Genomic DNA, 14,578 nt, shown 5'->3' with positions numbered 1-14,578 from the left:
AGTCTTTAAAAACAAATCAAAGATCAAGTTTACAATGGGCTCGTACATAAAAAGCAAGGCGTGTATAAATGCATTTTAATTGGGTGTACATGTTAATAGGTAGTGGATGTACAGGAGTTACATTAGGTCCCATTTGGACAGAAATTACATGATTACAATAGTACAAAAAGATGTATCTTTAAAAAATGAGTAAATCAAATGTGAAATATTTACAATCTTCAAAAGAAACCGCTGACTAATAGACAAGTGTAAGTACTACTACGGTACTTCCAGGTTCAAGACTGAGGTTTGAAATGACAGTTACGTTTTTAAAAGGATGGCCTTGGAGAATAACGTATATTAAAATAAAATTCTAGTCGTACTCTACTGGTTACAAAATGTTTTAACCTTCAAATTAAATCAGGATCGTCACATCCACGGGCTCACCGAAGTACAGGCGCTCTTGCTCTAGGTGTGGAGTGACTGCAAAGAAAAACATTCATGGATGAACATGTGAATTACAATTGGGCCTCATGGTGTTAAGACTTTAAAAGCATTTCTCTAATACAAGGAGATAGATACCAGAGCTTAGAAAATCGCACAGTTTGCAAAGAGCGGCGAACTTTATGTCCACTGGAGGCGGCGGGTCTGTTGTGCGAAACAAGAGGCGAGTAAAGTTAGATGATCAAGATGGGTAGTAGATAAAGTACAAGAGAAGAGCGTAGACCAGAGAAGCTATAGCCAGCCATACTTAAAACAAAACTGGAGGACATGCAAGCAGTGCCATTGAAAGGAAGTGTAGGTAGATGTGACTATCAGGACATTTGCAAGCACTATATTTAAATTGATCTTGTCAATCCAATATGCATCATGTTGGCGGGTCTCCGTAAACCTTGCCTGCAAGTGCGTCAGGTTTAAGTTGACAGGAGCGCACGTGTTGGCTGCGTCTTTATGGCCGCCACATGGCTCACTAAACACAGGGTCGCCGGCTGCTACGTGAAAGCTGCCCACCAATGGGGTGCCACACACGGAGCTAGCAGAGAGAGGGGGGGATGCTTTTTGGTTAGAATACATGAGTGGCTATAGCCTCTGGGTTGCTTGTTTTTACACAAGATAAACAATGACACAACAAATCCTGGTAAATTGAAGTTACACTTTGGTTCATTGTGAAAGGCACAAAAAGCTCCGCATTTATTATTCTGCATTTAAAACCTGTTATGGTGCATTGTTATCCTTGTGCAATTTCATTAGTGGGTTGCTTGATTAATCAACAGATTTCAGTGTGTTTAGCTCAGGGGACTGAAAGATTAGTTGGCTAGCATAACGCCTCCCATACACACAAGATATGGGTACTGTACATTACCAGGTTGTGATGTGTAATTGTCGCAATATTGCTGTAGAGTTACAGCTCATTTGCACTGTTAGTGATGTGTTGACACAAGACATGATCCTGTCATTTTACACATCGAGTTATGGCCTAGATGGAATTGAAATGATGTGTGTCCAATAACTGACCTGTGGATATAATGGCTAGTATTTTGGTACCAAGCAGATCTCATATTAACAAACCATTAGTTCTGGACAAAGCAATATACTTAATGCCATATTCTCAACTTTTTTGTAGGGCTCGGTTTATTTGCTGCACACAATCTCATTTTGGATAAAAATGTGACTCCTTATCGAGAAGTAAATACAACAGGTGACCCTCTATCTCCGTCGTTAGGATGTCTTGTTCTGACCGATGCGTTACAATGCTGTTATCAACTCCCGTAACTGCCCCAAAACGGCGCTAATTAGAGCTGGAACACTACTCTGGTACGATTTACAACTACTCTGGTACAAACAATGACATCCATCCTTATGTCAAAAGTTACTCAAGCCTATCCCAGCTGACTTAAGTCAAGACCAGGAACATTTGTACCATTCAACCTAAACTGAACTGTACCACTTGGTGCATAAATGGCTTCATGGTACCATTGTACAAAACCCAAAACCAGTGAAGTTGGCACGTTGTGTAAATCGTAAATAAAAACAGAATACAATGATTTGCAAATCCTTTTCAACATATATTCAATTGAATTTACTGTAAAGACAAGATACATGTACTTAATTGTAGAACTGAGAAACTAATAATTTTTTGGGCAAATGATCATTAACTTAGAATTTAATGGCAGCAACACATTGCAAACAAGTTGGAACAGGGGCATTTTTACCACTGTTACATGGCCTTTCCTTTTAACAACACTCAGTAAACATTTGGGAACTGAGGAGACCAATTTTTGAAGCTTTTCAGGTGGAATTATTTCCCATTTTTGCTTGATGTACAGCTTAAGTTGTTCTACAGTCCGGGGTCTACGTTGTCGTATTTTATGCTTCATAATGTGCCACACATTTTCAATGGGAGACAGGTCTGGACTACAGGCAGGCCAGTCTAGTACCCACACTCTTTTACTATGAAGCCACGCTGTTGTAACACGTGCAGAATGTAGCTTAGCATTGTCTTGCTGAAATAAGCAGGGGCGTCCATGAAAAAGACTTGGCTTGGATGGCAATATATGTTGCTCCAAAACCTGTGTGTACCTTTCAGCATTAATGGTGCCTTCACAGATGTGTAAGTTACCCATGTCTTGGGCACTAATACACCCCCATACCATCACAGATGCTGGCTTTTCAACTTTGCGCCCATAACAATCCAGATGGTTCTTTTCCTCTTTGGTCCGGCGGACACAACGTCCACAGTTTCCAAAAACAATTTGAAATGTGGACTCGTCAGACCACAGAACACTTTTCCACTTTGCATCAGTCCATCTTAGATGAGCTCGGGCCCAGTGAATCCGGAGGCGTTTCTGGGTGTTGTTGATAAATGGCTTTCGCTTTGCATAGTAGAGTTTTAACTTGCACTTACAGATGTAGCGACAAACTGTAGTTACTAACAGTGGTTTTCTGAAGTATTCCTAAGCCCATGGGGTGATATGCATCACACACTGATGTCGCTTTTTGATGCAGTACCGCCTGAGATCGAAGGTCACGTAGGTTTTTCGTCCTTTCTGCTTACGTGCAGTGATTGCTCCAGATTCTCTGAACCTTTTGATGATATTACGGACCGTAGATGGCGAAATACCTAAATTCCTTGCAATAGCTCGTTGAGAAATGTTCTTAGACAATTTGCTCACGCCGCATTTGACAAAGTGGAGACCCTCGCCCCATCCTTGTTTGTGAATGACTGAGCATTTAATGAGCTTCTTTTATACCCAATCATGGCACCCACCTGTTCCCATTTAGCCTGTTCACCTGTGGGATATCCCAAATAAATGTTTGATAAGCATTTCTCAACTTTCTCAGTATTTTTTTAAACATGTTGCAGGCATCAAATTCCAAATGAGCTATTTGCAAAAAATAAAGTTTCTCAGTTCGAACGTTAAGTATCTTGTCTTTGCAGTCTATTCAATTGAATATAGGTTAAAAAGGATTTGCAAATCACTGTATTCTGTTTTTATTTAAGATTTATACAACGTGCCAACTTCACTTGTTTTGGGTTTTGTATAATAAAGAGGCAGACAATACCCTGACCTCCTACCTGCATGCTCCACTGGCTGGCAGTGAGGTTCTGGTCCTCTTTCTGCTGTCCAAACGGTCGGACAAAGCCAACGAATTGACACTGGCCTGAAGCACTGCCCTGCTGCAAGGGAGATCATTGAGTAGTTTGGTCACCGCTACGCTTATGTATATGTCAGAGCATGCACGATAAGCGATGAAATGGAAAAACCTTACTTAAGAGACGCCGACCTGGTGTGAACCTTATTCTCCTCTTGCCTGTGAAAACACAATTTCATATAAAAAGTCACTTGGCTCTTGTAGCAGCTTCAGCAAGTCAGGTGAGATTTAGTGAGGCCAAACATAGTAGCAGGTGGGGACGTAATGGGTGCTGCTGGTGATTTATACCATTGACACAAATAGCCATCAGCCCACAAAATGAGAGTAGAATCAACAGAATGATGTTTCAAAATAAAATGATTGAGATAGAAAATAAAGCTTGGTAACAATGACCGCAAAAACAAGAGCCTCTCTTGCTGTTTGATTCAATTATTTAAATAGCAACAGGATAATTTTTCTTTTCAACATACCATCAATTCTAATTATTGTAGTTTGGGAGCAATGACTGGTGAATGAAGACTGAACTTTTTTTTTTTTTTCATTTCAACAATGGTTTGTAGTGTAAGAGAAAATGGAATGCAAAACATGGCTATCTTCGACCATGTGGTCATTTATACTGCTAAGTATACTGCAGCAACAGACCCAATGTTGTAATGGCGTTAAGAAGCAAACTGCTGAGCCAGCATTAATACCACTGGTGAGTAGGCCTGGGCTGGATGATACATTTCCCCACAAATTATTGCCAATAATAATATTTCAAGTATTCCTTTCAAACACAAACTTGATTTCTCATATTGTTTTACCATTTTAATTGAAATGTATATTAACTTTTAATTATTCAAAATAAACAAAAATAAAATGTATTTTTAATCTCTGTTAGCAAAAAATGCACTTTAATTAATTATCTTGAAGTGCGTTTTTTTCCCCAGTTGGAAAAACTGGGTTTTTTGCCATTACTTTCCAAAAAATTGGGTATGCTTGCTTGTTCGTTTGGTTACCTCGCGGTGCTTCCCAGTAGGCCCCACTAGTGGGTCGTGACTAGCGAGGCTTTCTTTGATTAACTTATTGACCAAAGCCTACTGATGAGTTCACTGTAAATAACAAAATGGGTTTCAGACAAACAGCTGAGTAGCATGCAGAGGTAGATAAACCTACTCAATGCTGACCACTGATACATACACCAAATATACTTACTGTTGACTTTTAAAAAAACATCAGGAGGTTGCCTACAGCCAACATTTTTTGACCCGGCGCTAATAAGAAACCCTGGAGGTGATTTGCATTAGTAGAACATGCATCAGCGGCTATAGCAGACTGGTTAAATTAACAAGAGGCGTTAATTGGAGAATTTACAGTATTTCTGATTAGGTTAGGAGTTAAAAAAAGGGGAGGGGGGTGGGGGGGGCTCACTTACGGCGTTCTGTTAGATCCAGAATGGGGGAGGGGGCCAGCACACATTTTTTGTTGGGGAGGGTGGGGGCTCATGGGTGGCAGAACTCATAGAAATCCTAACCCGTCTATACAGAAATGCAGCATGGAAGAAGGGAAGCCATACACAATCCACCACAGGGCAAGGCTACACAGGGAGCAGAGTAGCATGGCTACCAGCCATCTGAAAGGAGGACAAATCCAAACAAGAGCAAAACAAAAGGAAATAAAAAGGGAATAATAAAGATAATACAAGAGACGACCAGGCGGCACACAAAGATGCTCTGCTTTTCCAATGGGTCTGGATCAGTAAACAGACAATCTCCATGTTAAGACATGTTGCTGTGTAGAGATAGAACACATTGTGAATAATAAACACAAAAATATTTTTACAGTAATAATCTCTACATTGGATTTACTGTTCTCGTCTAATAGAACAACACAGAAAGTAGTGTGTGTACTGATCCAGCGTCATTTTAAACAGGCAGCAAAACAGTGCGAACCCGGTCCGAAACGTTGGTCACAAAAAGACATATTGAAGACATGTACGAGGCGTGTATAAGCGTGCGTATGTCGGAGTAATGCGCCGTGTCTTTTTGCCATGCATGGAAGAAAAAGGCAGAAAAAGGTGGTTTCCACTTAAATGTTTCCTGTCAAGTTAGAAGTTTGACATGCACTTCGGTGTTAAACGGTGAAGCCAGCTGAGGTTAAATGTTTGTAGGCCACTTGTTACTCTGTTCCAACCTCCACTTTACTGTACAGCGGGATATCAACAACACATCTGGCACGTACAAAAGGAGTGTTAGGGTCAACGTCATCATGTATGGATGTCAAAATAGCAACTTAAACAACATTTACAGACTAAAAAAAGTTTTAAAAAAAGTCATCAACGTTGCAACTTTTTTTATCTTTATATTTCTTCTTTATATTAGGACTTAGGGATTTTTGTCTTGTATAACTACAAGACTTTACGCTTGCAAAAGTAGGACCTTATTTTGGTAGTATTAAAACTACTTCCCCACAAAATTCCAACTACAGTACTACCTTGTTTATTGCTGTTAATTGGTTAAGGTTATGACCGCGATATATGCATTTACCCAAAGTAATAATATTTATTAATAAATCAGATATTTCGTAGATAGAGCATAAACAACCTGCTTATTACCTTCTAAATACATGTTTCAACATTATGAGCGTACTTTAGACATGTAATGCTGCCTGTGGCCACAACACTAAACTAACTCTCTGAATGGTTTGGTCTTATCTAATTGTCCGTACTCCTGTAGTATTGGTCATTTTAGTTCATTTAGCCATGTTTATGCTTGAAAATGCTTAATTTAGGTAACAAATGTTGTAGAGAATGCTTAAAAAAACAGAAAAAATTAGCGAAAAGGTAAAGCACGAAAAGCTGCAAAATTTGAAGCGCAGTGTTACGAGGGACAACTGCATTTTTTCTCTGTGAAATAACGACTCTACTGCAAAATTTCTCTTACAAAATGATAACCTTATTTTAACATTGACTTCACACAAATGTACGACTTACATTGAGAAATAATAACTTTGTTCTTTTTCATTTACGTGCTTGTAATACAACTTTTTCCTCTCAGTAATATTACAAGTTATCGCGCAAGATTACAACCTCACTCTCTCAAATATTGTATAAAAGTACCACTTTATTCTCGTAATATGACATCGTTATGTGTAAAATTCCAACTTGGACTTTATTAATATTACAATTAAAAATGATCTCAAGAGATACTTTAGAAGAAACTTTAGTATTGTCCTAAAATTAGAAATTGTATCTTATATTACCTTTATTCTCATATTAATAAAAAAAAGTTTTGTTTGATTTATCACACAAATAACATTTTGCCATGTGACTTTTTTCAAGCAAACTAACAACTTTATTGTTGTAACTTTCTTAAATTGCGTAAACAGGCCTTTACTGGACAAAAACACTTCCTTTACCAACAATTCTTCTTCGCTAGAAGCATGAATGTAAGCCAGGCACAAAAACAAATGTCGGTTCATTCATATCCTGAGCAATGGCGCGATGGATTGCTGTTAGCAAATACAGCAGACCAGCTCTTAAAAGTAATGCATCTACTTATTACATATCCAAGTTGTGCCATAGCAAAAAGAAAAAAGAAAAGAACAAATCAGCCGCACCATTCAATGGCAGTGCAACCAATTGTACAGGAAGATGCTGTAGCTGAAAGAGGAAGTAGCATGCTCTTACCTCCTTCAAACCTTACACTGCACCACTTTCCCTCAGCTATCTTTTAAACGACAGGCAACACATTGGCCACAGCGCCCCCGTGAGGCCGCAGCAGAACACTACCACCTGCCTGATACAAATGTCAACTTTACTTCTATTGCCACTTATCTTCTATAATTCCAACAGTTTTTGTGGCGTTATTACGCCTTTTTTTCTTTCAAATAACTTAATTCTCATAACACTATGACTATTCTCCTGCAAAATGATGTCTTTAATCTTAAAACTGCAACTTTTTGACTATTCTTTCAATAATTGTTTTCTCTTGCAAAAGGACAACTATTGTTGCCTTTTTACCCCAGCAAAATAACATACTCAGACTCTCATACTGCCACTTATCTTGCAAAATGACTTGTGTCTTGCAATATTACAACTTTTTTCTTGCAAAGTTACAACTTTGCTCAAACGGTGTGCATTTTGTCTCGCAAAATTCTGTCTTTAATCTTGCATTTTCATCTTAGAGAATTACCTCTTTGTTCTTGTAATACTGCATTTTTACTCTCGCATGATTACAACTTTATTCTTGCAATATTCTAACTTCATTATTGTAACACTGACTTTTCCTTCGTTAATTCTTGCTTTATTTATGCTGGATTTTTCTCTCTCAAAGTGACAACCTTATTTCTCATTGGGGATGTAACAATTACCAGTATTAATGCCAAGGCGTGATACAATTACGGATGGTTAATATTTGACAATTTTATTCATCGTAAAACTGTGATTGTTGACCGGATTAAAAAAAAACAACCCAATAATACTGCTCATTTCCTAGAGAAACAGCTAGCATGCTGATCGCCAGCTATGTAATGCTAACATGAATTAAAAGACAGTCTTTCCCCATTACAAATGTGTTACAGTACACCTTCCTTTATTGCTGTTATTTGGTTATTAGCCTTAAATGTTAATTATAAAAAGTATATTTTCATAGAGCATAAAAAACTTATTATTAACTTCTAAATATTTTTTTAAATTATCCGAGCCCTCTAGACATGAAACAACACCCACATAGTCCCCTTTATACTCGTTTAATCGAATATATAGTAATGCCTTGATATAACAGCGTGCTTTGATTGGTTTGGTCTCATCCACTAACCATCAGTACTATTACATTGATATTTTTTAGTTTATTTCACCATTTTTATGCTTAATTTACCCCCAAAATACATAAAACATGCTTAAAAAAACACAATAACAAAATCTGCCAGAGTGAAGCTGCAAATTTTAAAGCTTGATTTGGCGAGGGACAACTAACTGTACCCAAATCTAAACTTGTATAATCACATTGCTGTTTGAACAACTAACCTATTTACTTGTGAAAATTAGACCCACATTCGTGCTCTTAGGACAGAGTGACAGATGTGAATGAAGGTCCATACATGGGCGTGTCTACAACAGGAAGTGAACCCACGTTATGTCACATAAACCGTGAGTGAAGCGTGATACCCCCGTTTTTCCTTTACCATAAAAAACCAAAAACACTCTAAAACCTCTACAAATTAAAACGGAAGAAGGTAAACATATTTAAACACTCAAATAAAAATTATCCTAGGAATCTTAAGAAGCCAGGACAAAATCTAATGTTTCTTCTGCCAATTAAAGTATATTAAGAGTGTGTAAATTTATAAAAAATTTAAAAAAAGACTTTGTTGAAAGATTTCAGTGTGTACCAGTACTTTTAAGCACGTTCAACAATACTGTGATAATGACGACAACCCATTTATCCATCCATTTTTCTACCGCTGGTCCTGCTGATAATTAATTTAATTAAACTTAATTCATGTAATATTACAACACGAACTGAATGCAACTCACAGCTACTAAGTTGCATATGTGTGTATTATCTGCGCATTGCTATATGTTGTGATTAGCGATGGGCGATATGGCCTAAAATCTATATTGCGATGTGTATTGCAGCCTCCTGCGATGACATATCACCATATATTATTTGGTACGTAAATGATAATTCAATTAATTAAAAACGAGTTACAAAAGGCTTCTAATTTGGCTGATGACGTCTGCGTAAACATATTACGTCATTTCCTGTTGGATTGACTTTTCACAACTATTACTAATTTACTGCTAGCATCTAGTTACTTTCTGTTGTAACATGGTTATATCTACGCTTCTGTTAAATTGTAATAAGCACTTCTCTGTTGTTTGGATACTAGTTTTGAGTGATACAACAAATTTGGGTATTGATCCAATACCAAGCGATTACAGTCATATGTTGAAGAGGTTCATTTAGCCTATTAATGTGTATTTATAAGTGGTTGATTTATATAGGCTAGTAAGGTAAAGTTTTGTACCTGACAAGTTTCAGCTATCTTGCTTCTGCAGTCTTCATCAGAGGTGTCACGTGATGTTATTAGCATGACGTCAGGTACAAAACTTTACCTTACTAGCCTATATAAATCAACCACTTATAAATAAATAAAATATTGGTCATGCCAATGCTGAAACCTAAAATTGCAATAATCATTGATCAAATTTTTTATAAAAATTATAATCCGACAAAAAACACAGGATGGTGATGTAACAATATCAATACAATATTTTAATTTTAATTTCCTACTGTTAGCTCTAATTTGAATCCCTTTATTTCTATTAAAGTGCATCGATGTCCAAAGACTTATTTCCTTAGTTTGTAAACAACAAAAATATTGATCAAATCATTGTCGAATCAACTATATACGGCTCTTATACTTGGTATCGTTACAGTCGATATTTGTATGAATCCACCCCTTTTGTTTACATTCAAGAGTGCTAGCTTGTGTTAGCGATTAGCAAGGCTTATTGTATCCTCCTACAATGTGAAGTATATTTAGCTATTCCTCGTCGAGTGATACTTGTAAAACACAGTTGTTGTGCCGCCATGGAGACGATTATTGCTGATTTAGGAAGTGGCTTGGCACTGTGGAGGGATGTTAGCTGCTAGCCAGGATGCTACATTGCATTGGGCATATGTTTTTCTTGTCGCTGTCAAATTTTCAGGACACAACTAGAATGTGTCAACAATATGCATTATCACGATAAAACGATAGTAATAAAAGCGCTATGGTCGGCCAAATTTAGTTGCGTTGTAATAATTCGGTGTTACAGTCCTTACTTTTCTTTCTGTGGCATTTCAGAATAGCAGCAACCTCAACATTCGCACACATTTTCTGTTTCAACGTTCTTCTCTGTAATATAGTACTAAATGGCACAGGACACGTACAAACTCCTATTTCAAATAAGTTATTTACACTCTCCAGTCTTCCATTGATTGCAAACATCCCAAGACACTGACAGTTCCAAATTAATTTGGCTTCCTACTTTTCCACCAGAACACCGCAAATCACTTCCCAAGTCACTCCTCATGCTTGACATATTAATCACCACTAATAGATTATAGAGTGGCTTATATTCCCCCTAGACCTGAATTCAAACTTATTCCAAAGAACCAACTAAGATGTATAAGAGGAGGAACACTACACAGCCCCTTAGCTCATCAGGAAAGCTACACTATTACAATGCAACGTGCCCTTCAGGGGATCATCTAATTACATTGTAAACATGGCAGCATCATCCCTACCTTCATTTTTGAGTCAATTGATCTGGTGCGCGTAACAGTTTTGGTCCACGGTGGTACTTACGATAATGAACTGGAGGATCTAGCCTGCCTCTGGCTTTTCAGGGCTCGCAGTTTGTCGCCCTGCGTCAGGCCGTTACGTTCATCGTCATCGTTATACTGCAGAACAGCACAAGTTTTATAGTTGACATCGTGGCGTATTGTTTCGCTTCCAAAACTTACCAGTTCCAGCTCTCCTTTCTTGGACACCCTGTTCTTGTTGCTGCCGTTAATGGTTATGTCGTCCACTCCGGAGAGGATTCTTGTCACGACCAGTTTATCGTTCTCCCTTTCGCCGAGCATCTTCTCCCGAAAGACGTCTCCCTCAGCCCACAGACTGTTCTGTTTCCTGTCAGACGAGAACATCACAGTACATCAGGTACATAAGATTAGGGATGTGCAAAAAAGATTATAGCAACCGGCCAAAAGTTAGTTCTCTTGTGGCAGTTGATTTAGTCTCAACTAGAGATGTCTGATAGTTTGAGTTTGAGTTTATTTCGAACATGCAAGCATACAACATGATACATCACAATTTCCAGTTTCTTTTCAACATGTTCGAAAAGGAGTAGGAAGAAGCAGAGCTTATTTAATCCTACCCCTTTTCTTTACATAACAGTTGCAAAACTTTTTGTTCACTTCCTGTTCACAATTTTTTCACAATAAACTCCATAAGTAATCACAATAAAAATAAATAAATAAATAATAGTAAGAATTTAATAATAATAATTGGTGAAGTAAGTCATATTTCATATGATGAGATAAGTAAGATTACTTTAAGAATGAATGAATGGATGGATGAAATAAATTGAGAATGTTTGTCATGGTTCTTCTTCTTTGTACTTTGTAAACACTTTAAGTTTGAAGAGTTTCTTGAAGTGTATCATATTAGTACATTGTTTGATTGCTTTGCTTAATCCATTCCATAATTTAATTCCACATATTGATATACTGAAGGTCTTAAGTGTTGTACGTGCAAACAAATGTTTTAAATTACGTTTTTCTCTAAGATTATATTTCTCCTCTTTTTTTGAGAAGAATTGTTGTATATTCTTGGGTAGCAGGTTATAGTTTGCTTTGTGCATAATTTTAGCTGTTTGCAAATTCACTATGTCGTGGAATTTCAGTATTTTTGATTCAATAAATAAAGGGTTTGTATGTTCTCTATATCCAACATTATGTATTATTCTAACTGATCTTTTTTGTAACACCGTTAATGAATGAAGTGTACTTTTGTAATTATTTCCCCATATTTCTACACAGTAGCTCAGATATGGTAACACTAGTGAGCAGTAGAGAATATGAAGGGATTTTTGGTCTAGAACAGGGGTCTCAAACTCAATTTACCTGGGGGCCACTGGATGCAGAAACTGGGTGAGGCTGGGCCGCAAGAAAAGATTTCTTAAAAAAAATCCAACATGCACTTTTTAATGAATTCACCTTCTTTGAATGGCTTTCCCGCCCTAGCAACTTCTGAGAATGAAGACTATAGAAGAAAAGGTCATTTCCAACATCAGTATTCAAGGACAACTTTAAAACAAATGTGCATATCAGTGGTGGGGGTTAAACTATTGAATTCTCTTTACAATGAGATAAAAGATTGTAAAAATATATTCCAATTGAAAAAATATATAAAGACAGAACAATAAGATCATATGGACAGCCATACGTGTTTACATTTTGCTTTATATTTATTATTTTACTTATTTTTTGCCTTGTTTTATATTTGTTTTGTATCATCCCGTGAGGTGTATATTACTTATTTTGTTTTTTTTGTTCGGTTTGTACTTCATGAAGTTTTGCACTTTTTGTGTTTTTTTGTGTGGTTTTTTGTTTGTTTTCGTTATATTTGGATGTAATTGTTGGTTTATATGATATCATTAAGTAAGACTACGTATTATGTTGAAGGGGGCAGAAAAATATAAGATTTTTCTTCATCCTGCTCCTTCTCAGGCTTTGGTGTGTAAATGTATAATTGAATAATTGAGGTATACTTGTCTATCGATCAAAGATGCACATCAATGAAGGAGATAAATAAAAATGAAATTAAATTAAATGAAATAAGACACATCGGGGTGTCGGGGCTCGCCGTGGAGTTTACAGTTACGGTAGCACAATTAGCCCCGAACGGGCTAACATCACCACTAACGTGTTACACGTCTGATTCGCCCAGCGACTCTCTGTCGGAGTATCAGCGCTGGGGTCAAGTGCACCACACTTTTGTATTGTCGCTAGGTCCTTCGGCGGAGTGCTTTGGAAGCTACCGGACCGCTCGTCTTCCCCGCCCGGACTGTTTACAATGGGGGCGGGAGCAAGCAGGCGGGCGAGCGAAGGAGGCAGGGAGGGAGGGAGGAAGAGCGTGTGTCGTGGAAAAGCAGCAAAATGTTTCTCTGCTTGCATCACGCAACTGACGTCAATGCATACTTGCCAACCTTGAGACCTCCGAATTCGGGAGATGGGGGCGGGGGGATTGAGGTGTGTGTGGGGGGATTGGGAGGAGGCGAGTTGGGGGTAGCGGGGGTGTTTTTGTAGCCAGGAAGAGTTAGGGCTGCAAAGGATTCTGGGTATTTGTTCTGTTGTGTTTATGTTGTGTTACGGTGCGGATGTTCTCCCGAATTGTGTTTGTCGTTCTTGTTTGGTGTGGGTTCACAGTGTGGCGCATATTTGTAACAGTGTTAAAAAATAAATAAAATAAAATATGACCACCCTCAGTGTGACATGTGTGGCTGTTCCTCAAGTATGTCTTGCAATAACTTACGTGTGTCTGCAGAAGCCTCACCCATGTGTCTGGGCCTGCAAGCTGTTAGTATGGTGAAAAAGATGATGCGGTGACAGTTTCTAAAGGACACTAAAGGCAGTGCCATCACGGCACGCCCTCGTGTCGAGAGCCTTATACCACACCGTGATTGGTAGATTCCTTCAGCTCCGCACACAACGCTGTCAAGCGCCATTCATTTAAAACTTGCGGGCCGCACTAACATTAAACTTTCATATTAAGGTGGGGGCCGTAAAATAAGGTCTCGCGGGCCGCAATTGGCCCGCGGGCCGCGTGTTTGAGACCCCTGGTCTAGAACATGTTTTGCTTTATTCATTATTGACGTGTTTCTTGCAACTTTATGTTGTATATTTTTTACGTGAGATTTCCAGTTCAATTTATCATCAATCATTATACCTAGAAATTTGGTTTCGTTTACCCTTTCAATTTCTATTCCGTCTATTTGTATTTGTGTTTGACTTTCTCTTCTACTGTTACCAAATAGCATTATTTTAGTTTTACTAAGATTCAACGATAGTCTGTTTTTGTCAAACCATCTTTTTAATTTGTTAATTTCTTCTGTTATTTGTATTATCTCCTGTGTGTTCTCTCCTGAACAAAACACTGTTGTATCATCCGCAAATAATACTAACTTTAAATCTTTTGTAACTTTACAAATGTCATTTATATAGAGATTGAATAATTTAGGTCCTAATATTGATCCCTGAGGTACACCACAGGATATATTTAGCGTTGTAGACGTGTGTTCGCCTAGCTTCACGTATTGTTTCCTGTTCGTTAGATAACTTCTTATCCAGTTTAAGACTAACCCTCTGATGCCATATCATTCTAGTTTTTTGATTAAAATATTGTGATTAATTGT

The 14,578-nt window shown here is 37.8% G+C and overlaps 1 protein-coding gene across 6 annotated transcripts in view; it reads right to left on the bottom strand.

Moving 5' to 3' along the window:
* Positions 1–61: 61 nt before the first annotated feature.
* cdc14b (cell division cycle 14B) overlaps positions 62–14,578 on the bottom strand; it is a 32,086-nt gene continuing 17,569 nt past the window's right edge. For 2 of the 6 annotated variants that reach the window (XM_062025478.1, XM_062025480.1), the window contains exons 10-16: positions 11,127–11,292; positions 10,969–11,063; positions 3,751–3,792; positions 3,557–3,658; positions 877–1,012; positions 562–627; positions 62–462 (exon numbers count right to left, since the gene is read on the bottom strand). In XM_062025478.1, the coding sequence (XP_061881462.1) occupies positions 604–627; positions 877–1,012; positions 3,557–3,658; positions 3,751–3,792; positions 10,969–11,063; positions 11,127–11,292 (565 nt within the window). In that variant the 3' untranslated portion in view covers positions 62–462; positions 562–603. Of the gene's footprint in view, positions 463–561; positions 628–876; positions 1,013–3,556; positions 3,659–3,750; positions 3,793–7,300; positions 7,410–10,968; positions 11,064–11,126; positions 11,293–14,578 lie in introns of those variants that run through there. The other 4 variants (XM_062025479.1, XM_062025481.1, XM_062025482.1 and 1 more) reach the window with 4 other exon arrangements.

The sequence above is a fragment of the Entelurus aequoreus genome, linkage group LG17 (assembly GCF_033978785.1).
Source record: "Entelurus aequoreus isolate RoL-2023_Sb linkage group LG17, RoL_Eaeq_v1.1, whole genome shotgun sequence".
In the NCBI taxonomy this organism is placed as follows: domain Eukaryota; kingdom Metazoa; phylum Chordata; class Actinopteri; order Syngnathiformes; family Syngnathidae; genus Entelurus; species Entelurus aequoreus.
This window is presented reverse-complemented; position numbering and strand designations above follow the sequence as displayed.